General features: G+C 46.1%; 2 protein-coding genes across 2 annotated transcripts in view; both read right to left on the bottom strand.

The window, feature by feature from the left end:
* The window catches only part of LOC119446147 (mite group 2 allergen-like Ixo r 2), a 145,264-nt gene that overhangs the window by 89,087 nt on the left and 28,499 nt on the right, over nt 1-27,678 (bottom strand). The gene's annotated exons all lie outside the window — the stretch shown is intronic.
* On the bottom strand, nt 14,091-26,469 carry LOC119444136 (mite group 2 allergen-like Ixo r 2). Its single transcript, XM_037708606.2, has 4 exons — nt 26,211-26,469; nt 23,121-23,225; nt 20,358-20,530; nt 14,091-14,308 (listed from the first exon to the last, which is right to left on the bottom strand). The coding sequence occupies exons 1-4, from the start codon at nt 26,287-26,289 to the stop codon at nt 14,231-14,233; spliced, it is 435 nt and encodes a 144-aa protein (XP_037564534.1). The 5' UTR covers nt 26,290-26,469; the 3' UTR covers nt 14,091-14,230.

The following is a 27,678-nucleotide window of genomic DNA, read 5'->3' as shown; positions in this document are numbered from 1 at the left end:
CTATCTAAAATGGAGTTGTTGGCGTCGCTTAAGATCTGATTCCATTCTTGAAATAGCAATCTTATTCAAAAAATGACATTTGTATTTTTATTTTTAATATAACCCCATGTACTCTTCAATGTATTGCAACAAGTAATATGCTTATACCTTGTCTCGTTCGAAAATTACAGACCCAACATGGTGGCCCAGTGGATATGGCGTTCGGCTGCTCAGCATGAGGTCGGGGGTTCGTTTCGCGGCCACGGCGCTTGCATTTCGACGGCAGCGAAATGCAAGAACGCGCTTGTACTTAGCTTTAAGTTAATGAACTCCCAGGTGGTAGAAACTAATTGGATGGTATTGACTACGGTGTCTCTTATAGCCTCAGTTCTGATTTGCGAAGTTAAAGTCCATGAATAAATCGATCAAATGTTGCAGAATAATTTGTAGCCTTCGCCGTGCTGCGTGAAACCGGAAGTTGGAGGTCGTTTTGGTTTCGCGTTATCATAAATTTGATTGTTTTGCATTTGTGAAACGTCAGTTTGCTACTATTTGTTTTGCACACATCTACACCACATTTTAAAATCCCAATATTCTGATATAAGTTAGCTCTAAATTCTCATTAGGGGCACCCCAAAAAACCGACGCGTTTCTTTGCATATATACGTATATTGTACCTAGTACCGACGCCCGTTCAGCAATACCTTGCTTTTCTCACACTGCATTGCACATCAGATTTGCAAGTAAGATCTCTTGCGTGTTGCTAGCAGCCTGCTGGAACAGTTTAGGACGCGAAAATGACCGAGGCAGCGGTTTGCAGGTCACGGCCGCGATGCAAACGATGACAGAAGCATGTGGAGACAGAAGTCTCAGCTATGGTTTCTCAATGTCTACAAATATTTGATAGAAGTACCACAAGGCAAATGTTAAGGAGGGTCCTACTGCAGGTATGTAGCATTTAATCCCTCTAGAATTTTTGCTCTTGTTTTTATTGATATGCAACTTTGTTTCTTTTACGCCAACATCGATAACGCAGCACTCCATCGATATTTACTCTTGAAGCTTTACAGGTTGATTTCTTGCATGTTAAGGCGTGCAATGAACTAAGATTTTTGCAATGTAATGATAATTATTTATAATATGCCCTGTTATGTGGAAACGCAGCCTTGCGAAAATCCAGTTTTTGTTTGTGTGTCCGATTTTTAAGGATAATAGCCCATACACTTTTCAGAAACGTATTTCTTTAGTTCATTTGGTAGACCTACATAAATGCCAACAAATTATGGGGTAGAGCAATTTGTTTGTAAGGTGTAACTGTTGCATCATATCTTAAAGGTGCTAACTTCTCTTAAATAATACGCGTATATTATATAAAAAAAACAAGAACATGCAGTAGGAAAGAATGTGTATGGTAATTGAGGGGAAGTGTGTGTGCTGAAGGGGTAAATGGGAGAAAGGACGTATATATCTGTAAATTGAGGCGTGATGGGGACATGAAAATAAATGTGCAATGCTCGTGCAGAGGCCTTGGCGAAGAAAAAAAATAAAGGAGGCATTATTATTCCCGAAAGCACGTTAGTCTACTGTCCGCGCGCACCGCAGCCAGGTAGTGGGGCTGAGTTACAAAGATGACGCTTTATATATATAGAGAGAGTGATATAAGAGATGCCAAAGGCAGGCAGGTTAACCGGAATATAGATATCCAGTTCTAAACACACACACACACACACACACACACACACACACACACACACACACACACACACACACACACACACACACACACACACACACACACACACACACACACACACGCACACGCACACGCACACGCACACGCACACGCACACACACACACACACACACACACACACACACACACACTTGCTATAGCAAACGGGAAGAAAAGTTGCCGTGTTGCCGCACTGGTGAACGACTGTGGATGCCTAGTAGTTACGTAAATTTAAAGTTGAACGCAATCACTTTGGACCTTTCATTCTCGCGCAGGTAATGTTGACACGAGTAAAGCGCGAAACTCTTTTTTTTTCCTTACTGTGGCGGCTGAATGCTGTCGCTGTCATGCCGAATGGCTCCCAATTACGTGTCCAATGGTGGGATCGAACCTCGGTCCTCATCCCAGCAGACCGATGCTCTAACTCGCGGTGTTATTTGTCCACAATCGCACGTATACTTCTATCGGGCCAACGCCAATTAACTCTTTAAGGTGTTCGCCGCGTGTGTCACATTGTGTAGCACGGGTACTTCGCAATGCGAAGAGGCTGCATGTGGGTAGCCTTTAACGTGAATGAAGGGGCCCGGGCGAGACCCCTTGATCGGTAGGACCTTGCACCGACATTGCACGGAAACTAACTCAGATTCCATCAATATTTATGCAATTAAACAAAGCTTCGCTGTATATTTGTTCCAAAAAGATGCGTTGGATCTGTCGAAAGTTCTCTTTTTGAGATTTCGGGACTTGGCAAGAAAAAGAAATCAACTTCTTATCTGATGCACGGATGATCATGAAAGCTTCAAGTTAAAATTTCTGATCGTTGTAGCATATGCAGCTTGGTAAAACGTGCAGTTATTCGAATTCATTGCTTTTACGTGAGAGCCAAAAACTTGCCTTTCAGGATACGCGGAAAATAATTACTCTACAGAGCGAACAAAAAAGTAATAATGAAGAACATGGAGCGCTCTTCCTGAATTGCATTACTTACCGCAGTCTTTGTACTTGATGTCTCCGCGCTGTCCAAACACCAAGCCGAGAACCAGGGTGGCTGCAACGAAGCGAATCATGTGCGTCTCGCCTCGGAAGAGCATGGTGACGAAGCTCTCTAACATGCAACGCCTCTTGTGAAGGTGCCTAAGTTGCCGTACCCTTATATAGCGTTGCGGCTAACCCATCAGCATGTGATCACGCTACATACTCACAAGACACCACCATAGGTGAGCTTAAGCCTTATCTTCTCAATATTGCGTGATCTAGGGCCCCGCAACCCACAGAGGAAAACTGGCGCATTGTTCATTTCTCGATAAATCCTGAGACTGGCATTGTTTCAAGCTACCAATGGGGAGCACAGGCCAAAGCGGAAATAACTGGGAATCTACTCGGACAGTTCACGTGAAACGTGAAAACGAGGAAGTAATAATACGCGATGCGAGAGCTCACTTTTGTTCTTGTTTGCACAATGAACAAAAGGTTGCAGGGTGGTATTGTATGTGTAAACTGGATGTACGGCCCCCTTGTGTAATGCCTTCGGGTCCTTAATGTGCAATAAATGAAATTAAATGAAATGTTGACGCCCTCCCGTCGCGGCCTTGGTGGCTGCTCAGTGGCTGTGGCGTTGCGTGGCTGAGCGCGAGGGCGCGGGTTCGATACCGGCCACGGCGACCGCGCTCCGACAGGGCCGGAATGCAAGAACGCTCGTGTACCGTGCGTTGCGTGGACATTAAAGAACATCAGGTGGTCGAAATCATTCCGGAGCTTTGCCCTACAGCGTCTCTCATAACCCACTGTGCTGTTTCAGAACAACAAACCCCAAAAATAAATTTGAATTTTTTTAAGTTGGCACACGAATACGGCGCTTGATACGCCTCGTTTCATGAACAGGTAATGTAAACGCGCGCACGCACGTACAGGTGTACAGTCAACCACAAAAGTTTGCGGACCACGCGAGCGCGTAGCCAAGAGCCTCTTCGCGACACTTCCGCTACGTCACCAGCGATCGACAGCAGCGCTACGTTGAAGACGCATCCCTCCTTAAATCTATGGCCTGTCTATTTTCGCACTGTGCGCAAATATTTTCTACCTATCTCTTTCAACGTGACGCGCTCTTTGTTAGCCAGGGCTACTTGCTTATATTTTGAGAGCAGAATATCAGTACAAGTAATCAGACAGCGTATTCTTCGGCTGTTATCAGTTCTATTTTCGCGTAGCCACGCTGTTTTTTTTTTTTTTCGTGAGTGCGTGAGTGAGCGGTGAGGCAGCCATGGGACACAGATGCTTAGTCAGTAGGCAGAATTTTTCCGTTCTTCCCCCATCGCTAAGTGACAGTAGCGGCCGGGATTTGATCGCCTGCGCCCAGGTTTTGCTGCGCAAAGCCCGAACCACCGCGCTGCTATAGTGGTTACATTTAGAAAAATAAGAAATAATCGGGTGCGATGACTCTTTTTATAACCCTTTGCGACACGGCGTCCTCGTTTGGGGACTCGAACTTCGGAGGCGCGTCCCACGCCACGTGTTTCTTCAAATGGCCTAAAACTCAGTGTGCACATTCGTGTCCGCTTCCTGATGGGACAACTAGCGGTCAGTTAACTTCATTGTCCTGCGTATTGCTGCAGATGATCACTTTGCTGGAGACACTACCATGCTAGACAATCGTTCGACGTGCCGCGTTCCAAGACCAACGTCAAGAGTATTTTTTTTCTCCGGTCGACACGAATACAACCGAAAAAGCAAGTGTGCATGCGTTTCGGGCCTAATAGTTGATTCTTTTTATGCAAGCATTGAAGCTGACGGATTTCAGAATAATTAGATAATGAGTTATACGCTAATTATTTTTTTTTACTGAAACTCGCACAAAACAGCACATTGCTTCGTCTTCTTTCTTGGAATGTAATAGTGAGCGTCTTGAAATGATGCCATGCGCATTTGACGCATTTGCAGACAGTGCATCATAATTCGTGTCTGAAGGGGATGAATTTATTCACAAGACATTTACAGAAGTGTCATGAAACATAGGTCTCTCAATGATCTAGTAGGAAGTGAAATGTCCGCCGTTTTCTAGCACCTTATTGATGCGTGTGGGCATCGACTCGTACAAAGATTCAGTAATCTCCGGTGGACCGCGCAGGCTTTCCCATTCTTGTGCGATCGCTTGCCACAGCGTATCGGCCGTGCGGCCGCGGTTGGCTCGTGTGGACAGCCGTTTCTTCAACATGCCCCAGACATTTTCTATGGGATTCAAGTCGGCGCCACATGGAGGCCACTCAAGCTGGCAAACAGCATGTTCTTCTAGCAATGACTGGACGATACGTGCTTTATGGATCGGGCTGCGGTCGTGTTGAAAAAAATAGCAGCCGTCGCTAAAGGGACCGTCCAGCGCATACGGAACGAGGTGTCTAGTGATGACGTCGCAGTACCGTGACGCAGTGAAGGGCCCTTCCAGACGCACAAGGGGACCAAGGCCATCTTTGCTGATTGCTCCCCACACGCTCACGGAACACCGTCCACTGGATAGAACACTCTGTGTGTAATTAGGCAGATATCTGCAAGAAATAGCATACAATTGGGTTCCAGCGGCGCGTCTAAAAATGTTGTGATTCCTCTTGCGTATGAACTTTATAATGCTGTTATAGAGTTGCAATAGAAAACGTGCAAACATCATTAGATAGTACTGAAAGACCCACTGGCAGCTTTTAATTAGCTTCAGAGTAAGTAGTACTATGAAACAATCGTTAATGTTTTCAACATAATACCACTACAGAAAAATCTCGTAATGTCCAAAAGCTCATTTTACGTGAAACATGTTGCGATGCAGAATTAGCTTCGTGAATTAACTGCCAATACACTGTAAACACACCTGCAGTTTAGTGGACGCCAAACCCGCTTCCGTTGGTCCCAGCGCGTGGAAAAAGTTGACTCGTCGCTAAAGATGACATCGCCCCATTTCTCTGTTGTCCAATCTTTCATTGCTGTAGCGAACATGAGTCGTTCTTGTATCTGGCTGTCTGAGAGGCAGGGCTTCTGTGCTGCTACGAAAGACTGCAGGCCAAGCTCACTCAGCCTTCTTCTTACAGTCTCAGACGATACCATGAGCGAGAGCGCTTCTCGGATATCCTCTGCACTTTGAAAAGGATCAGCCACGATGGCGGCCGTAATCAGGCGGTCCTCTTCCTCAGTCGTGGCCCTTGGACGCCCACTGCGCTCCATATCTGTGAATCTGTCATCGTCGCGGAAAGCTTGAATAATCCTATTCACGGCAGTCCGGCTCCTGTTGGTTCGGCGGCAGATTTCGCGCTGAGGTATTCCCTCTATAAATAAACGCACAATGTGCCTTCTTTCGTCAAGTGGAACACGCAGCGGCATCTTTCCAAATAGGCAATCACCACGTGGCCTGAAGCAAGTCTACTACGTTTTCAGCGACTGATGCGAAGATGCGCCTATGTGTGAAAGAAAATTTTCTATGCATCCGCTTTTTCTTTATTTTTGATGACAGTGAAACACCTCTCTGCCCTTTCTCTCAAGACGCAGAAGCAGCAACACTCATTGGACCAAGATGCTGCCAACCAAAGTGCGCCAGTAAACGTCGCGTAAAAAAATCGTCGCAGCGCTTCGTGAAACTTATCTACCCACAGGCACACCAGTCGACAAAGGTTGCAGTGATTGCTCCGATACTGCTATCAAGCCAGATATGTGGCGGTATTATCGCAGACAGCGCTCTGCGTCAACACAACGAACTAACAATGTCATGCACGGGAATAAAAAATTAACAGGCAGGCGAGTACCAAGAGGGCTCATATCCGGGAGAGCGCCCCTGTCGCCGCTAGGTGGCGTACCGCTAGGTGGCGCGGATAGGCAGTCTGGCACGCGCTCGCGTGGTCCGCAAACTTTTGTGGTTGACTGTACGCACCACAAGACAGTGAAGCCACTCTTGAAACGTTTACATTCGAGTGGTCTATTGGAGACTTGTTATCATGGACGCTCCCACCTTCCCTTTCCTTTTTTTGTTTTATTTTTCGTTCCGTTCTTTTTTTTTGGCTTTTTCTCTCTGCTGTTCCTTCCGTCTTTCATTTCCCCCTACCCTTCCCCCAGTGCAGGGTAGCAAATAATAATTTTGTCCGGTTAACCTCCCTGCCTTTCCCATCCCGTTTATCTCTCTCGCTCTCCAGGTGGTCAAAATTATTGCCTGCCTCATATTGACATCGTGGTTTTGGCGCGTAAAACCCTAGAGCTTAATTTTGATATTTTGTTGACCAATGAAAGACATTACATTATGCCAAACTACAAACTTAGAAAAAATAGGCGCACCACTATGGCAAATTCGTGGGCGAAGTTAGAGAAGAGAGAGAGAGCGCTCCTTATTGAAATGCCGGCCCGCATATATGCAGGCGCCTACATGTTACTCTTCTAAGAAAAATGATCGGGGATAGGAAGGTACACGCGCATGGATCAAATACAGCTCTTGGAAAAAATTTCTTAAACAAGAATTCGAAAGTTTCACGCGGCCGTTATCAGTTCTGTTTCCAAATGTCCCAAACGAACTCTGCGTTCCAACAGGTTGATATTTAGCAGAAATATGGGGCGTGCGTCTTAAGCGCGATGTGTAGCGATTATTAACGCTTTTGGCTTATTTAGGAGCGTTGCAAATAATTATTGGACACTGGCTCCTTTCGGTATTTTCATGAGTTGTACGAGGTTTGCTCGTTGTCCTCGGAAATGAACGAGGCACATTTTTTTTTAATGTTTGGTGAAAGCAAGGGCCAATTATGGGGAATGCACAGGCACATTTCAAAGTGAGTCGCCTAATTGTGGCCTTTGCAATAAATTACGTATGCAAACGCTCAAGAACATTGCGAGGGTGTTTTACTAGCGGCGCAGAATTTATCTCGTTGCCCGGCAGAACTACAAGTACCACCGACATGAAACTTAATTAGTGAAAAGAGGAGAAACGCTATGGAAAATGCTTCTGTCAAGTTAAATGTGCCTCGACCAAATAAAGCCTTCCCAAAACAATTCTTAAGCAAGTGTTCGAAAGTTCCTTACAGTCGTACGAAACTGCCTAATCACCTAATCACGCCAATCAGTGGTGCACGACTAACAAAATATTGCTTTCTGCCTCCACTCCAATAAGCTGTATAAAGTTTATACTATGTCATAAGGTAGCAATAACTCTGATTATTTATTTGTTTTGTGAAAATTAAGAGAGCTTCACAGAAGATTAACGCTGAAACTGAGACTTGTTGCAGCGCACGCTGCCATAAGCCAATGCTCACGCCGTCCTTCCTTTTAACGCGATAGCGTTAAGGGCTCCGTGTCGCAGAAAATCCGGCGTCGGCGTCGATGTCGGCGTAAGCATCGACGTCCGTGGCATCGGTGGCAGAGAAATTCATCACGAACCACCCCGACCACACAGGCCCTCCGCATGGCGCAAGGGGTTAGTGAACCAAAATTGAATTTCTCAAAGTAAAATCCGTCAAAAAAATCGTAAAGTACGACTTATCCACTACCTACACACGTTATAGCGTCGGATTGTAATTTTGAATGTACGAGAAAAAAGTCCGATAAGCAGCCAGGGAGGGGTCTTTGAATGCTATCGCGTTCCACTCTTAAAGGCGAAGCTTAAGCGTCCTCCAATTCTGATGATGCGCGGCTCAAGCAAGCAACGCTCACGCAATTTTTGCTTGCTCGTCTTATTTCCATTTATGCATTTTTTGTGTAATAAGGTTTATTTATTTATTTATTTATTTATTTATTTATTTATTTATTTATTTATTTATTTATTTATTTATTTATTTATTTATTTATTTATTTATTTATTTATTTATTTATCTTCATACAAAATGATTTTGGGCATTAATGTTTGTGACCAGCAATCTTGAGTTTCAGCTACACCTATGGTCATACATAGATACGACGAAACTAAGATGTTCTTGCAAGTCAGCGCACCGAACAAAACTGCTATCTTTGAATGGCTTAGAATTGATTGCGCTAAATACCGACCCCAAGCTCATCGCATGTATTGCTATGAAACTACAAAGTGTAGTCGCCACCTGAGTGACACAATAGCTCACATTTTACGCGTGGGTTTTTGATCTGTGCAATCTCTGTCAAGCCCAAACCATGCAGAATGAACTAATTTCGGACACATTTCCGGCGCGGGCGCCGGCCAGCGTTGACCGGCGTGTAAGCACGACGCCTTCATTCGGCGTTCCTCCAGCAGAGGACACGCTCTGCTTTTACCGTATTTTGAGCAAAGCAAAGTTAGGTCATCTTAATCATCGCGGCAATGGACTTTTGTATAAGTTCTGCTGAACAAAAAGCCGGCAGATCCCACGCCCTGTGGGAATCGATGTTATGCGAAGCAGTGTGCGGGGAGCCTACCAAGTTAACTAAACGAAGATGAGAGCACCAAGACGTAGGCAGCTGTTTCATGACTTACATGACACGCATGTCATGACATTCATGTCATGCCCTATCATTTTTGTTAGTCATACACTCTTGTCATACTATGCCAATTTTGGCACCTACGAAGCTAACGAAACGGCCATGACAGCACCAAGACGTAGGCAGCTGTTTCATGACTTACATGACACGCATGTCATGACATTCATGTCATGCCCTATCATTTTTGTTAGTCATACACTCTTGTCATACTATGCCAATTTTGGCACCTACGAAGCTAACGAAACGGCCATGACAGCACCAAGACGTAGGTGGCTGTTTCATGACCTTAGTGACCCGCATGTCATGATATTTATGTCATGACCTATCATTTACGTTCGTCATACACTCTTGTCATACTACGCCAATTTTGGTACATATCAAGTTAACGAAACGACCACGAGAGCACCAAGACGTAGGCGGCTAGGTAGATAGGTAGATACTATCCACGGCGGCCGCATTTCGATGGGGACGAAATGCGAAAACACCCGTGTTCTTAGATTTAGGTGCACGTTAAAAAAGCTCAGGTGGTCCAAATTCTACGGCGTGCCTCATAATCATATCGTGGTTTTGGCACGTAAAACCCCATAATTTAATTTTTAATTTTTAGGTAGATGCTGTCAAAGTGGTCAATGTTCACCAGGAAATGCTTCGCAATTAAAATGCTCGCTTACACCTTAAAATAGCGTCTCGTTATTTTTGGATTTCAGCGAATCACTTGCCCTTCGTCCGTATAGGGTCTTCAAGACCATGAGCGCCATTGGCTGCATGTTGTCTCGTCTCGGAGGTCATAGTCTTCAATGTTTCTGCCTCTTGCTTCTCGAAGCCTTCATACGCAAGGCTACTCTATAATTTGCTCTAAGGAGTGCATGTGTATGAAGGGTCTCTAGCCCGGGCCGGTTTCGGCGACGAGCCTGACGTGAGGTGCTATTCTGAACAATGTCGAATTCCACATGCCTGGGCTTTGATCCGACCAGAAAGATCGTAGCTTCTCTGTGAGCCATTCAAACATGAGAAGATGGCGCTCTCTGCAAAATGGCGGAATTTTCATAATACTGAACAGTGAATAGAAACAAGCCTCAGAGACCCAACCAGACCACTCATGTGAACCAAGTGATTCTGCAACGCATCTACGTGCCGCCTGGTAATACGCCAATAGAACATCTCAACCACCAAAGGAGATAACTGATTCCACCCCGAAGTCTCTCGATACTAGAAACAACAGTAATTGAATAATGCAACCAGCAAGAGAGACATCACAGGCGAGCTCTGCCTATTCCATTGAAAAACTAATTCTTCTCACATCCAAGATTATTCCTATTCCAAACGGTTATATAGCTATTGCTTCAGCATGTGAACTACTCAAAGCTATTAGACCGAGAGCTGAGCGAAAGTACCGGTGGACGAGTTTTCTCGATGTGTATCTAGACGCTCAAAAAACATACCCCAAGATGCGCCGCGAACTTCAGAAGCTAGGCAGAAAGCGGTGGAGATAATTCTGTTCTTTATTAACCCATTTATCTTCACAGCTGAAGTTGAAGAACGTCCTAAGGTACTTTAATGGACCAGTTACACAGCAATAGACATCTAGGGCTCTAGCCTAGCAAATAAAGTTACAGAAACAATAATTGATAGTTAATTTTGCCAAATTATACTGCGTCCAGGGAGAGTTTTGTACACGGCAGTGTTTAAGAACTCAGTCGACGAAATTTAGGCACTAGTCACTTGCCCCTACAGTTTACAAAACCTGACACTAGATCAGCCATCTTCTATCGGGAAACTAAACTTGAAACAAGACTGCCTCAGGCCGAGATGGCATAATCTACGGCGCTCTAAAATATCTTGGTCCCACAGGAACATGTATAGTACTGGAAATGCTCAATGACACTTGGTTCTCAGAGCGCCTCCCGGCTTCCTGACAAACAGCGAGAGTAGTTCCTGTCTTGAAGCCTGGCAAGACACATCTGTTTCTGGATTCATTTCGTACGGTCAGTCCTTACGAGCTGCTTCTGTAAATTGATGCCGGGCTTCAGTGGTGGGTCGAAAATACCCAGAGGCTGTCCAATAAGATAGTGCGGTTCCGCAGACGGCTTTGCATGATGATTGGAATTATGAATCCGTTCATGCATAGAGAGCACCAAAAATTACTGTTGCGGTATTTCTCGATATTAAGCGGGCGTTTGATACAGCAAGTCACATCCATGCTTTACACGGCCTGCTTCAGTTAGGCATCTCAGGCCAGTTTCTGTGTCGGATTGCATATTTTCTAGAGGAAAGGACAGTATTCATCAATACAGCTGACGGAAAGAGCAATGAGTATACAAAGTGACACACTGTGTTCTGCAAGAAAGCGTGTTGAGTCAATTTCTGTTTAATTGTATTATGTCACCTGCCTAGTGCCTTGCCGACCTCCCTGAGCTACACCATGTATTCAGACGTTCTATGCATATGGATTTCGAGCTCGAACATACATTTCATGCAACAGAGTCTGCAACAATGCCTAGTCGTTTCGTGTGAGAGAGCAATGCCTCTACTACTTAAAGAATCATTGATGGTATACCATCAACTGATTCTTTAAGTAGTAGAGGCATTGCTCTCTAGCTCACACGAAACGACCACTGTTCTCCCATTCACAATAAACTCCTGAAAACAGTTTAGACTATTGGTAGATGGGAAACCTCTAAGTCATGTTCGGCAGCACAAGTTCCTAGGTGTTTCCCTTGACAGAGGGCTAACATGGGCAGCGCAAGTAAAATAAATAGAACAGAGTATTGAACCGGTGATAAATGTAGTACGACTCATTGCTGGAGCGAAAGTGGGGTTGTTCAACACCATCACTGCTTCGCGTGTACTGTGCAATCATAAGGCAAAGAATACCGTATTCTGCCCCGGTCCTTTACAATCTCTCCCGCTCCTCGGAGGAAGCTTTTGACCACCTTCTGGCCAGAAGTCTTCGTATATAGCTTGGAGATCTACGTGCAGCGGCAGGTGCTTTAGTAATGGCAGAGACACACCAATCTTACTTTCGGGCACCGAAATTCGTTCAGACCTGCCACCATTATTTTCGCCTTTGCGACGTAGCATGCCCATCACCTGCTTCCTCAGGAATTAAGTAATAGAACCAGTGCCCATGTACATACACACGACAATACAATGCCGCTGCATTGTCCCAGAGAATAAATTTTGGCCAGCAGAAGCTGAGCATTCCCCAGGGCAGCTATCAATTCCAGAGGTTTAGACCAAAGTACTGCCCATCTCTCCTAAATGTGACTTACCGGAAATAGCTGTGAAACATTTCACACTGTGGCATATCTACTATACCTACAGTGATTGCATTCAGTCAAATTGAAAGTTCACCGTCTGCATCATGCATACCCTCTGCGAGGGAACAGATAAAGTTTAAGTTATCAAGCATCACTACCTTTGCCCCAGCAGAACTTTATGCCGTAATGTCTTGCTTGGCCTTCATACGCTCACAACCACACCTAGTCATATGGGTCATCCTGAGCGACTCACAAGCATTTTTACTGAGCATTAATTCCCCAAGCATGAACAAAAGGGATCGTACTCAAGCACTAAAGATACATGCAAAGGCGCTAGACTTGCAAAATGAAATTTTTATTTCAGTGGATTCCTATAGTCTTTGTGGCATTCCAGGCAACGCAGAGGCAGACAGTTTAGCACGTGCGGCGCATACTGAAAACACGACTCATCTGATACCTCTCTCGCATAGCGATGCATGCAACAGCTTACATCAACTTTCAGTCTGATTATCGAGAAATAGCTGGTTTGAAAACGGTGGCATAAACTCCGTTTTACTTTAGATTGACAGGAAAGTACGGTTCACAATTCCAGTAATGGTTACACTTCTCCACTTCTCCCAACCAGTAAGAATCAAATTACGCCTGGGCACAAGTGTACACAAAGTGTTTTTTACACAGAATAGGACAAGCCGTAAGTACGGTGTGCTCTTGCGCGGAATCATAAGACGATATTGAATACCTCTTGTTGCACTGCAGTATTCACGCTCAGCATAGAAAAAAATACGGGAATAATTGCGCATTGTAGACAAACTATCACCCTCATTGGGGAATATATTTGAGCCATAGCCAACAGTATAACTGCAAAAGCCTCAGTTGGTGCGTTAAAAGAATTTTTGGAAATGACTAGAATTGCAGATAATTACCGGAGTTTAGTAACTGTACTCTCTGGTCATGCGCGGCCGGCAGTTTAATATTCCTGCGAAATTCCCTCGATCTTGACTTCGTTACAACCTGTGGTGCAAGATTGCATATATTGTATGGTAGAATGCTCTCCCTCGAAATAGCAGTATTCTTAAATGACATTACTTGCTGTGAAAATTGTATTGTGACACATCATACGCCAATTTGAACTTTATATGAATTGAGTTAGCGCTTTCGGGCCAATATTTACCTTTTATGTTGATATTGTATCTTTTTTTGGGGTCTGTTTTAGCCGGCCAATCTTTGCTACGTACTTTCTCTGTAGTTTTTTCTCGTTTGTTTGTTTTAGGCGGCCCATTTTTCATAAGGACTATTTGCTTAAGAGAGAAGGAGTAGCAGGCATCACCCTTGATGCAAACCTCTCCTGCACACACACATAATTAAAAAAAAATAAGGTGGTGCCCTCGACAATATGGCGGAATTTTCAGAATAACGAACAGTTCTTTCTTTTCCGGTGGCTCAGAATAGCACCTCCCGCGTCGCGTTGTTCTTTACGACGCTGCACAGACATGTGTTGACGCCCGGGTTGGCGACAACGCCCAGAATTCGTCGGGATTTTGCGCTCGAACACCAGGTGCCCTTAGTAGTTGGTACTCTGTAGCGGTCAAGTAGTGCACATTGTTCAAAAATCCTCTGTTTGTGTCCGCATATATGTGCATGTTCTAAGCTTCAACAAATAAACTAGCTAAGCGTAATTACTTTCATGGGATATTTATTTAGGCCGAGTTTTAGATGGACTGAGGAGACTGCTGATAAATGCAGTTCGTACGTGCACTGTGCATTCGCTTGATGAGTGGTGGACGAATGCGCAGGGAAACTGAGCCTGTGGCCGACGGTTTATTCAATCAACACAGGCGTCTTGGCGCAGACAGCTGACGCCCTTGTCTCCCAGCACCTTGAGCAAGACATGACTCTTCATCTGCAGAGAGAAAACAAAGAAAAAAGTTATAAAGAGCGTCTCTTGATGTTATTTACGAGTCATGCAAAAAGCTCTCGTCAACGTAGATTTTTTTTTCGGTTTCCTTCTCCTGACAACACTGCTAGATAACCAATACCTCACGTTGGAAGAACACTGGCCTAGATACATCACAATTTTTTCCGGGATTTTCGATGGGAACGTCAGCCTTCCTAGATCGTCATCGTTTCAGACAACGCATGCCACTCTTAGGCGTTGGTTGGATCAACGCTTTTCGACGGCCTAGTGCTTGGAACCTCAGCACACTGACGTTACTAGGCTGGCAGTCCCGACATTCAGCAGCGACCCCTATTGCAGTCATGAGCACAAATAAGACAATGTTACTGAGGGCTAAGCTGCGGAGTCACATAGTAGGTCGGTAGCCCGTTCGAACATAATAGGACCCATCGTGGTGGCTCATTGGCTATGGCGTTATACTGCTGCGCATGATGTCATGGGATCGACTCCCGGCTGCGGCGGCCGCACGTCGACGGGGGCGAAATGTAAGAACATACGAGTACTTAGATTTAGGTACACGCTGAAGAAGCAGGGGTAACTGGAGATCGCAGGGAGAGGCCTGCGTCCTGCAGTGGGCATAAAATATAGGCTGATGATGATAATGACACGTTGAAGAACACCAGGTGTACAAGATTAATCCGGAGTCCTCCACTACGGCGTATCCCGTGTCAACGCAGTTACGAAGGTGCCAAATGCAGCGATGTACAAAAGGTGTTGCAGGACTTTCACTGTTAAAGGAACATGCATTTCCTGGTGTTACCAGACGCGTTTCTAGCCGTCTGTCATCGCAAACCTCCTATGATAAAACTGCAGCATCGAGTGGCAAGCGACGTGCAGAAACCTTGGCAGACTGGGCAGTCTTCCACTGTGAGACCAAAAGGTTCTAAAGTCCGTGTTCCCAAATACACTCAATGCAGAGGGCTGCTACAAGATAGGCTTCACCGCTAAAGTTCCTGACGTCTATGGGCCTACATGATAGACTTTAGAACGCAGTGTGCCATTGCGTACGAGCTTTACAGTCTTTGGGCCCATCTTTTCGTTTCTCTTTCTGTCTCCTTACCACTTGCTCCCATGTAGGGTAGCCAACCAGTACTACTTCTGGTTATGAGGAAGCTTTAGCTCCGGGCCAACTGCGTTGCCACTTATTAAATTACATGTAAAACGCAGAAACACTTTTGTGAAACAGCCTTTGACCAATTTGAATGAAATTTGTTGCACTTGAGAGGAAAAATTAATTTGTAGTCACTGTAAGAATCGAAATTTTGATTTAGGACGTGGAAGTTTTCATGAAGATTGCGTATAATTAGTGTGTTTCAGAAAAATAGAAGCATGAAGTTTACAAATCTGTAACTCTGCAACCAAAATAAATATCGCAGTTCCGCAAATTGAATCCGTTAGAGCACCTCAAGGGGCCGAATTTTATTTATTAATTTGCAGCTTAAGTAAATTTGCAACAATGCTTAAAAGTTTTTTGCAACAGTCCTACTCGCGCGAATGTTGGCATATTTCATAGCGATGCACAATACGTCAATACGTCAAATCTGTCTGCTTTAGATGTATTATTATGTGCACTTTACATAATAGCTGAGTTATAGAGTTATAAACGCGATAGCTTTTGTTCTTAGAAATTTTTCAATGTTCCAACAACTATTATTAAAAATTCAAGCTGTATTTTAAGCTGTAAGAAGCTTCAAATACAGCTTCTTACAGTCACAAAATTTTAACGCTGTCTTTTAAGTGCAACGAACTTTATTTATTTCGGTGCAATGATTGCCGAGAAAGATGGTTTCTCTGTTCTCAAGTATTTAGACAGGAGCCCCCCGACCTAAAGCTTCTCCTTAGTGAGCTTAATTCATGCTTTTCCATACATGCTTTCTCTCTCTCTCTCTCATGGTGTTTAATCACGCAGGCAGTTATTCTTTTCATTTTGTTTTTGTTTTTTTGTGTGTTAACAATGATCACTTTAGAAAAAGCTGAAAAAGAAATTTCGCTTACGGAAGCTACACGGGGGCAAGTGCAGAGAGTGTCTATGTTGGCGGTGACGCTCGCCTACTGAAATCATGGGTTCCCAGCACTTCAAACATTTTTATATCTGTTATTAATGAAGTAATTTGAAAAATTCTCGCTGTAAAACGCGCTTTAGAGGGCACATAACAAATTCCAGAGTATAACCAAAATTTGCTATGTGGCCTTGTGAGGGGTCCTTTAAGAAGTTGAATTATATACTGTGGCAGCCTTTCAAACCACCGTAGATATTACAATTCTAAAACATTTTCAACTTCTTAAAGATGTAGTCGGCTTTGGCACGAGAGGAGTATGCGTAAAGACGCCGTAAACTGTCTTTGTTGTTCCTGTGTATCGCTCTTTGCAATATGCAAGCCCAGGCCAAGATGTCCTAATACGTGTCAAAACAATGTTTGCACCATCATTATCATCAGCCTATATCTATGTACACTGCAGGATGAAGGCCTCTCCCTGCGATCTCCAAATACCCTTGTCTTGCGCTAGCTGAATCCAACTTGCGCCTTGCAAACTTCCTAACTTCATCACCCCACATAGTTTTCTGTCGTCCTCGACTGCGCTTCCCTTCTCTTGGTATCCATTCTGTAACTCTAATGGTCCACCGGTTATCCATCCTACGCCTTACATGGCCTGCCCAGCTCTATTTTTATTGCGATAGCAATTATATGGACACTCAAAAGCAGATTTCTGCCGTCGGCGTCGCCGTCGCCGTCGCCGTCGCCGTGAGGTTCCGTATGACGTCATTTGGAGAAGAAAAGTTGTCGCAGTTTCACCTGAAAGGCGAAGCATCAATTGCGATAGCAAACTTGTAGAGAGCTATACGGAGTAATGATATTAGCTTTATCAGCTGTATAAACTTGGACATGCAGCAGCACCGGCAACACGCAGAACTGTTGTCGACGCCATCGGCGTTTTGCCCGCGTTCGCTCAAAATGCGTGCGGCGTTGGTGACTGTTGCCGGAGCCTCTGATATAAATAGGCACAGCGTGCCGCAGCTAAACGTCGCCTCCCTTCCCTCCCCCTCCCCCACGGCCTCTCGCTCGTCGGAAGAAGGCGCGTTTGCTCTACATACATGGTGATTGTGAAGGAGAACAGAGACGCCTACTTCTGCAGCCCTTAAGCGAGCACGGCGCAGAACGCGCGTTTGTTCTCCGCCGTGCGTTCACTCCCCGTGAAAGACGCGCCCCTCGCGCCCTTTCACTCACACATACAGCGTTCGGCGCGCGGCGACGATTTCTTCTCCAAATGACGTCATACGGAACCTCACGGCGACGGCGACGGCGACGCCGACGGCAGAAATCTGCTTTTGAGTGTCCATATAATTGCTATCGCAATAAAATCGTCGCCGCGCGCCGAACGCTGTATGTGCGAGTGAAAGAGCGCGAGGGGCGCGTCTTTCACGGGGAGTGAACGCACGGCGGAGAACAAACGCGCGTTCTGCGCCGTGCTCGCTTAAGGGCTGCAGAAGTAGGCGCCTCTTTTCTCCTTTACAATCACCATATATGTAGAGCAAACGCGCCTTCTTCCGACGCGCGAGAGGCCGTGGGGGAGGGGGAGGGAAGGGAGGCGACGTTTAGCTGCGGCACGAAGTGCCTATTTATATCAGAGGCTCCGGCAACAGTCACCAACGCCGCACGCATTTTGAGCGAACGCGGGCAAAACGCCGATGGCGTCGACAACAGTTCTGCGTGTTGCCGATGCTGCTGCATGTCCAAGTTTATACAGCTGATAAAGCTAATATCATTACTCCGTATAGCTCTCTACAAGTTTGCTATCGCAATTGATGCTTCGCCTTTCAGGCGAAACTGCGACAACTTTTTTGTAGCGACAGCTACATTACGCCAGGTTTTCGCCTCTTCGCCGTCGCCGTACTTTGAGCCGTGGCCGCTATGTGACGTCACACCACGGCCCTTGATTCTCCAGCAACTCGGCTAGGCTAACTCGGCTCTCCTGCCGTTGGACGCTCGCCGTGCCCTCTGTGTGACGTCACACCACGGGCCTCGATTCTCCGGCGACTCCGCTCGCCGCGGTTGCCGCGCGGCCACCAGTTCTACAGGAGCGCGTCCGCCGTTGCCTGGGAACCTGAACAGCTGGCGCGCTCGCCGCACCCTCTGTGTGACGTCACACCACGGGCCTCGATTCTTCTTTCTTTTGTCTCTCCTTTCTTAGTCTATTGGGAAACCACTAAGTTTAATAACCACATGTCCAACTACAAGCGAAGCCTAAGCGCAGCCGGGGGTCTGTAGCTATCGCTACTCGACTAGGTTTCATCATCATCATCATTATCATCATCATCATCATCATCATCATCATCATCATCATCATCAGCCTATATTTTATGTCCACTGCAGGACGAAGGCCTCTCCCTGCGATCTCCAATTACCCCTGTCTTAGGCTAGCGTATTCTAACTTGCGCCTGCAAATTTTCTAACTTCATCATCCCATCTGGTTTTCTGCCGACCTCGACTGCGCTTCCCTTCTCTTGGTATCCATTCTGTAGCCCGGTAATGGTCTACACTTTTCGGTTATCAACACAGTCCTACGCATTACATGGCCTGCCCAGCTCCATTGTCTTCTGCTTAATGTCATCGGCTATCCCCGTTTGTTCTCTGATCCACACCGCTCTCTTCCTGTCTCTTAACGTTAGTCCTAAGATTTTTCGTTCCATCGCTCTTTGTGCGGTCCTTAACTTGTTCTCGAGCTTCTTTGCTAACCTCCAAGATTCTGCCCCATATGTTAGCACCGGTAGAATGCAATGATTGTACACTTTTCTTTTCAACGACAGTGGTAAGCTCCCAGTCAGGAATTGGCAATGCCTGTCGTATGCACTCCAACCAAATTTTATTCTTCTGTAAATTTCTTTCTCGTGATCAGGGTCCCCTGTGAGTAATTGACCTAGATAAACGTACTCCTTTACAGACTCTAGAGGCTGACTGGCGATACTGAATTCTTGTTCCTTTGCCAGGCCATTGAACATTAGCTTTATCTTCTGCATAATAATCTTGAATCCCACTCTTACAGTTTCTCGGTTAAGGTACTCAACCATTTGTTGTAATTCATCCCCATTGTTGCTGAATAGGAGAATGTCATCTGCAAACCCAAGGTTGCTGAGATATTTGCCGTTGATCCTCACTCCTAAGCCTTCCCAGTCTAAGAGCTTGAATACTTCTTCTAAGCATGCAGTGAATAGCATTGGAGAGATTGTGTCTCCTTGTCTGACCCCTTTCTTGATAGGTAACTTTCTGCTTTTCTTGTGGAGAACCAAGGCAGCTGTGGAATCCTAGATATTTGCCAAGATATTTACGTATACCTCCTGTACTCCTTGATTACGCAATGCCTCTATGACTGCTGGCATCTCTACTGAATCAAATGCTTTTTCATAATCTATGGAAGCCATACATAGAGGTGCTGCGCTCATACACAGAGGTTCGATGCCACCATCGGTGATGAATTTCTTTTTATTAAGGAGATCCCGAAACCTACTTACATACCTACCACTGGAGTCTTTCGGTGCATTAACTTTGAATTCTGGGGCCATTGAAATAAATGTTGCGATGAACTTTGAGTTTGCATGTAAACGTTTTTATCTCTGTTATCAAGCATCATAAATATTTTATTCACTATTCATATAAATATTCTTGTTTTTGAATGTGCTGTCTATTGTTAAACGAATATCTGCTGCTTTCTTAAAACTCCATCTTTGTAATAGTCCAGTGGCTGCACCTACAGTGTCCTTGTATTGGACCAGATACTATAACCGGAAGGTTATTGGTCAAAATATTTTTGCACACTTCTTTTTGTCATTGTGCAATAATTATTTGATTTATGAAAAGGTGCCTGGATTGATGCAAAAAATGCTTCGCAGTCAAAGTTCGAGGGAGAGGGAGGAGGGGTTTGAGGTAAAAGAATGTCCTGCCGACGTCTCAAATAGCAATGCGCGTGTGGCCATCATGAGCGACCGATGTGTACTTACAATTGGTGCGAATTGAGGCACGAACACTTCCATGGTGCCTGAGTAGGTCTGGCCCTTGGAGACCGGACACTGAACCATGTTCTTGCACAGGTCATTCTCCAAGCCGGGAATCGGAACCATGATACCGAACAAGTCGATCTTGGCATCCAGTGTGGCCTTCTCGGTATCTTGATCTGCAGTGGACGCACAAAGTGGTGTGATCGGGGGCAAAGGAGCTGGGAAGTATTGCACTATATGGAACACCAAGTGAGGAAATGCTGCTCTTGAGCGCTCCGCATGCACATCTTCAGACATCATCACATTACACGTGCCGTCTTCAACCAGGGCGAGCGATTCACACGCCACAAAGAAAACAAAGAAAACCCTTTGCTGTGAACAGAATGGGGCAGGTCACGACAAGAAAAGTATTGCCAACAGTCTCAGCTATATTAAAAATTAATTAATTATTCGGTAATTCTCATCGGAGAGCCCGACAGCAAATGAATGCGTCGGAATGATGTAACGAAACTATTTCAATTATCCTTCTCTTCGCCTTTCATCAGTGGTGCGAGCAGCCTTTTCGGATCGGCCGGTCGTGAGCGGTGAATGGTATAAGAAAAAAAAAGTAGCGTAGTTTGCACTGGAGGCGCAATGCTAAAGAGACAGTGGAGCTGATGGGCACCTAGCTAGTCCTGGCTTTTGGGCTAGGCTAAGCACTGCCCAGTCATCCCCAGCCTTTCCCGGAATTTATTTATTATTGATCGATTATCGATGAGCTATTGATTGGCTATCGATTGGCTATCGCAAGGCATTGGCCACGTATTTGGGCTAGGCTGAGCATTACCAAGTCATCCCCAGCATTTTCAGGAATTTATTGATTATTGATCGATTATTGATTGGCTATTGATTGGCTATCGATTGGCTATCAATGACTGACTAAGCTTTAGTAGTCTCAACCGTGCTTAGCTAGACTTAGCCAGGCTCAGCTTCGCTAGTTCATGTGGGTATGTGCCATTTTGCGCTTCTGCACTACCGCCAGGATCAGACCACATTTTCAGTTCGCGGTTGACACATTACGCCCGGCTTAAACAGCTCCGCTGTTAAAAACAGAATCCGGTGAAAGGAACCGGCCCATAATTATGTCGGGTTACATGCATATGTGTGAATGTCAGTGTCACAACTGAAGTCGTTGACAGTCAACACACTTGTTTCAGAAACTTCTTATCGCTACAACGACCTGTACGCCATGCCTCACTTTGTCCCAGCCTATCGGGATGCCACAGGAGGTATTATATTTAAATATTCTTTACTGAAAGCAATTATACTGACACGCGAGGCGCCTTCGCACCATCGTGCTGTTCTAGTATCGACGGTGGATGCGCGGCTCGCGCTTGGAAGGCTAGAAGGCCTCCAGAGATCGCTCAGTGCGTTTGGCCGCAGAAACGACGAAACTAATTCCGCCATACTGTCAAATTTTGCAATCGTGGCATATTGAGCCAATTAGAGAAGCCATAGCAGGATTCTGGACCAATCAGAGCTGACCATATTGCGAATTGGACAATATGACGGAATTCGACAATAGACAGTTTTAGCAAAGCGTTGCTTACGCTCCGCTCCGCTAACGTTTCACGCACACCGCTGGCTGCGTCAACTGCGTTGATTTGGCTTGTTTGACAAGCGCGTCTGCCAGAGACGCCGGCCACGCGCGCTCAGCGCGACTGTAAAACGGCAAAGCAACCAGTAGACGCACCCAAACGCTCCGCTCAAATGGCTTCGTAGCGGACCGTGGGCGGCGTTCTTCGTTCCGCTGCCGATATGAGCGTTGTGCGCACGCGCATTAGCGTTCCCGCTAGCGTTCCGCTGAGCGGCTCTGCGCGAATCGTTCGGACACGATGGTCTGAGCGGAGCGGACCGTGAACGCTCTGCTAAAACTGTCTAATGTCCAGAATAGCACCCACGCTCCTCTTAAATCGACTCTGTCGCAACCAGGGCAGCGCTTTGCCAGGACGTATTCTGCGACGATCACTTCGGCGATACTATCGCCTTCGCGTGACGTAGTGCTCAACCAGCCAACCAGGGCGCGGCTGACCGTGATACTATCGCCGGGGCGACACTATCACCGAAAGTGATCGTCGCTGCTGGCATGGGCATTGTGCGCATACGCACATTGTAGCGCTCCTGCTGAGGAGCTGTGTGCATGCCGCACCGGAGTGCATAGACTGGTTTGATCCGAACGGATTGTGAACGTTAAGCTAAACATATCTAATCCTTCCACCGAGTGCTGACAAACACCGATGGTTTTCTGTCGGTTTCATCGCCAGGTAGCATCAATGTGCGACGCCTGTAACGCCAGGACCGGCGTTCCTCATCGCGGCAACGTTGTGACACGCCTGGGGCGCTATAACGTAAAATGATTCCAAACTGTTTTGATTCCAAATCCACGAGCGCCGCTCGCTGATTGGCTCATATTTCCGAGGCCGCGCCCACCTCGCCGGTGCGTCAAGCGACGTCACGAAACCGCAAAAACTGACACGTCATAGTGACGTTTACGCACTACTTATGCTAAATTATGCCGATCAAAACAGGAAACATCGCGGAATCACCGGCCTGGTCACGGTCGCGCTGGAAAGCTTACAGGGCTCGCGTTCCAGCACGCCGCCTTGGCTCTGGCCAGGGGGCTGTTCCTGCAACGCATTCGTAGTTGTATAGCGTGGCGTACCAACCCGGTGCGCCTTGTTTTGAAAACGAAGGTGGTTAGTGCATGTGAACGAACAAACAACCTACCAGAGGTAAGCGTGAAGTATATCTTGGGCTTCGTGCCACGCTTGAGGACGCAGGGGTCGGAGTCGCACGGCTCCATTTGGGCTGAGAGAACCTTTGCCTGGCTGCCTGTAAATGTTCAAGGGCAAAAAAAAGAGCAAAAAAAAAATTCAATGCCTGCAAATCCTTCAAGGATGAAATCCTTAAATGCCTGCAAGAGCGAGTACCGAACAGGCCCGGTGTATTTCTTCTTTTTCTTTCTTCTTTTTTTATGCTTATAGGTTTGGAGAAACTTGTTTTTTTTTGTGCTAGTTTATCGTATTGACCACGAGAGCACGACACATGCGTTCCTAAATTAGACCCGAGCTATCAGCTTGTGTCTTATGTCTTACGTGTCATGGTCGCAATGACTACATTTTTTTTTCTGTCAGTTTTCTTTTTTGTTAGCCTCTAGACTTGTATTCTTAGCATTGTGTCAAAATATTTACTTTTTTATTCTTCCATTCTTTTCTTTTTATTTATCATCTGAGATTTTGGTTTATATACGACTCTGAAGTGGACCAGAAATTCGCATACATTGCAGCTAATAAATATAAAAATGTGGTTGATCCCTCTTATATAGGAATCGGTATAGAACACGAAAGTGAAACGTGTCTTCACAGAAGTAGTGTAATGTTTATTGCACATTGATATATAATGTCTATTGGTGTTTTGTGGCTAAAGCGCCCTTAGGCGTTGATGCACCCACGCTGACGCCTGGTGGCACGTCTCCTCCATCACGACTACCAACGTCGATGACCATGAGCAACCGTCGTGCATATGGAAGCTGCACTACGCTGCACACGCTAGCACAACGCGAAAGACGAAGCACGTAACTGACACACTAATACAACGCGCAAGACAAAGCACGTAACTGAATCGTCACCGAGTCAAATCAGCGCGTACAGCGCGTCGTAATTGCAGCCTCCGCGATCAACTTCAGAAACATTTTCAAAGCTAATTGCGGAGGCCACGCTCCGCTGTGCTGAGTACGGTGAACGCCACCTAGGTGGCGTTGGTAGTGCTTCTTGATGCCAGCGTCCCTTCGAATGCTGGCATCGAGGCGTCGTAGTGCTGAGACCACCGAAGCGTTCACTGTCGGTGCGCGTTAGTGTCATAATGCAGTACTTCTCTTTTCTGCTCGTAGGCAGCGGCACCGCCCCGAGCAAGAGCGCGGGTACACGGAGGAGTGTTAGATATATAAGGCGCGTCTGTGTAGCTCTCTGCAAATGCGTTTGTGGCGCAATGGGTTAAACGCTCGGCGATCTATCGTCGCGGACCGAGAGGTCGGGGGTTCGATTTCCGAATTTTGCATGTTTGTGGAACTTTTTCTTCTGGTTTCTTTCTTTGTATTATGTTCGTGTACATTGTAAGAACGTCATTCCGTATTTCCGTATGACGTATTTCCGTGACGGAAATACGTCAGTGAAGTCTTGGTGGACCCCGGCATAAAACACTTTCGTGTTAAAAATGCTCGAACATCCGCTTATGACCCTAAAGTTAGGAGCAAAGCATAGCTCACGCTCAATTGCATTTTTATTGAATGTCAAACAAAGAAATTTTTTAAAGCGAGAGAGAAAGAGAGAGAAAGAAATTATTGTTCATGAGGTGGGGCGACTTCCTCGTAGGGTGGATCCCTTAGTTCAGGGCCCCATTGGCTCGCGCCATCCCGCGTGCCCGCTACAGGATCAGCCGTCGCTGCTCTTGCGGTTCTGAGCTGGTCAGTGCAGTCTCCCAGGAGGAGGGGGAAGGTGAAGGAATAGGGGAGCAGTCAGGAGGCTGTGAGCACTCCCAGTTGCAACAATATACTGTGGGCTTCGCTCCACACAGTACGGACAGTATGAGGGATATTGTGTGGGGTGGAAGAGGTGAAGGTAAAAGAGACAGGGGAATGAATTGGTTTGTAGCTATCGCCACGCGACGGCATCTTCTCGGTTAAGAGACTTGTGTGGTGGCGGGAAGTGTGGTGGCGATATCAATCGAGCGGTTCCCTAACGATGGCGCGTCTTCATTTGAAATATAGTTCCTGAATAGCCGCATTTCATATTTCACCTAATAATGTTCTGGGCGTGACTCCAAACTTGATTTCCTGACAAAAAAGAAAAACAAACCATATGCGTTGAGGAAGCGGCGGAAGTAGGGAAGTAGGGGTTGGGGGTCAAGGAAATAAACTGCAAAAGCTACCTCATCTGTGTCTGAGATTCACTATCCGAAAGCTTATCACACATCCTACAACTTTGTGACACTTCAACCACGGTGTGATTAAGCAAAACGATTATTTTACGTAAGTAATGATGTGGAGTTAAGAAAGACTGACGACCACAATATGCTCAACTTGTAGCGGCAAGTAGTTGGTTGCCATACACAGCACCATGTACATTTTATTTTACTTCCTGTTCACACCTCGCTATAAAGAAGAGAGAGGTAAAATGTAATGCTAAGGGGAGATGGTATTCTAGCTACACAAGTTTGTCACGCTGCTATAAGTTTAGTGCCTGTTAGGGAGATGTGAAAACAAAACACACACACACACACACACACACACACACACACACACGCACACACGCACACACGCACACACGCACACACGCACACACGCACACACACACGCACACGCACACGCACACGCACGCACGCACGCACGCACACACACACACACACACACACACACACACACACACGCACACACACACACACACACACACACACACACACACACACACACACACACACACACACACACACACACACACACGCGCGCGCACGCACGCACGCACACACACATGCACACGCGAAACGCAATTGCACGCCTACTCTAAGAAGTTTACAGTATCAGTAAGGCCTCTATCGTGCAGGAATACAAAGCACATTACAAGCGCGTAATGCACAGTTATAGCAGGCCGCGAAGGTCCAGCACCCACGTGAAAGCGAATACGAGCGTAACGTTGCTTGCACAGTTCAACTGAAAGAATGCTTTCTGCTGACTAAAATATACCACCAATCTTCATTACAATACAACATGTTTTCTCCGTAAGGAAAAGGTGACGCCCACAATGACCTGATGCCGTAGCTTACCGCAGTCTTCGTAGTTGATGTCCCTGCGCTGTCCAAGGGCGAAACCGCAGAGAAGAAGACCGACAGCTAGGCGAATCATGTTGGATGGCGAGTTCTGAATCTCTTGGCAATGGAGATAATATACGATGCGCTCTGTTAGTGTCGCTATGGGCCTTTTGCTCGCTTCTAGAGCCGCTTCAATATATATACGCCTGTTAGGAGCGCATCAGCGAAATCAGCTTCAAACGCTCACTAGCCGCAGGTCAAGGTGCATCGAGGATAGACGTGTGATGCCCTTTCCAAGTGTGCTTATCGCCTCAATGACGCACGATCGACGGGAATACCGCACGGAATAGACACACATTGGTGTTGTTCTCACTTGTTACACTACTTTGGTTCAAGGTCATTGGCTGGGATGACAAAAGGATAAGGACTGTAATTTTGGCTTATCTTGGTGCCACCGTTCAGAGCATTGTCTGTCCTTTGTCATTTCGCCATTTATTAGAGCGATAGCTGTTATGAGCTCACTCGCCTAGTCGTTTTGATGTCCGCCGGTGCCCGCCGGTGTGCGGTGCTGAAATCCCGAAGTGTCTTAGACAATTTTATGAAACAAAATCGCAGTTCCCCGCCAGGATTTGAAATCTGGACTCGCAGATCACCACTTGAAGATTCGTTTCTACATCTCAGCCCCACAGCCGATGCAGCAGATTAAAGTATTGCGCCAAAACAATACTGTGCCTGGCATCTTGAGTGAAAATGATTGGCTGACGCTGCACTCTGCATGTTAGCTATGAACCAGTACCGACGTGAATTAATATAAATGAAGCCAATGGTAAGAAGTGAACGGCACAATATGAAAGAGGAGAAATAGGTCATGCCTCTCTGCTTATCTATAATAGAGTTACTGCATAGACTCCTTACTCTGTAGGGAGCGTATACAGTAACTCTACTTATCTACCATCGGAGAGCACCACCTACACAATCGAAGACGACTAGGCCTAGAGGTATCTATGACAAAAAGTTTTCCTTTTCTTCTGGATGGGACATCACTCGCGCGAACCTGCGAATGTTTGCTCCAACCGATACCGCACGACATAGTGCAAGATTTACTTTGCGTAATATTGCGCCAGCTATCGCATCACTGCTGATGCGTGAAACTGCCAATTTTCTTTTTGCCTTCACTCTAGACAAGCAGTAGAGTCAAGGGAGAGTTCTCTCTTAAACAATAGTATATTTAGCACTCCATCATAACGTCGGTGACCAGCTGTTCATATCTACTTTGGATTTGGTTCGTATAACTATAAAGTAGTTGTAGCACCGGCAAAGAATCATGCTGGGCAGGTGTGTGCTAGTGCGACTGTGAGCCAGGTAGACCCATACATATTCGTAGCACTCGAGCCTGAGCGCTTTCTAGCGTACGTAAAACAGATGTCCTGATACCAAAAAGGACGGACGCGCTGTATATGAGCTGCCCGACAAGGAGGGCCTC

Source organism: Dermacentor silvarum, chromosome 3, assembly GCF_013339745.2.
Source record: "Dermacentor silvarum isolate Dsil-2018 chromosome 3, BIME_Dsil_1.4, whole genome shotgun sequence".
NCBI classification, from domain to species: domain Eukaryota; kingdom Metazoa; phylum Arthropoda; class Arachnida; order Ixodida; family Ixodidae; genus Dermacentor; species Dermacentor silvarum.
The sequence above is the reverse complement of the archived record's forward strand: the minus strand, read 5'-3'. Positions and strand labels throughout refer to the sequence as shown.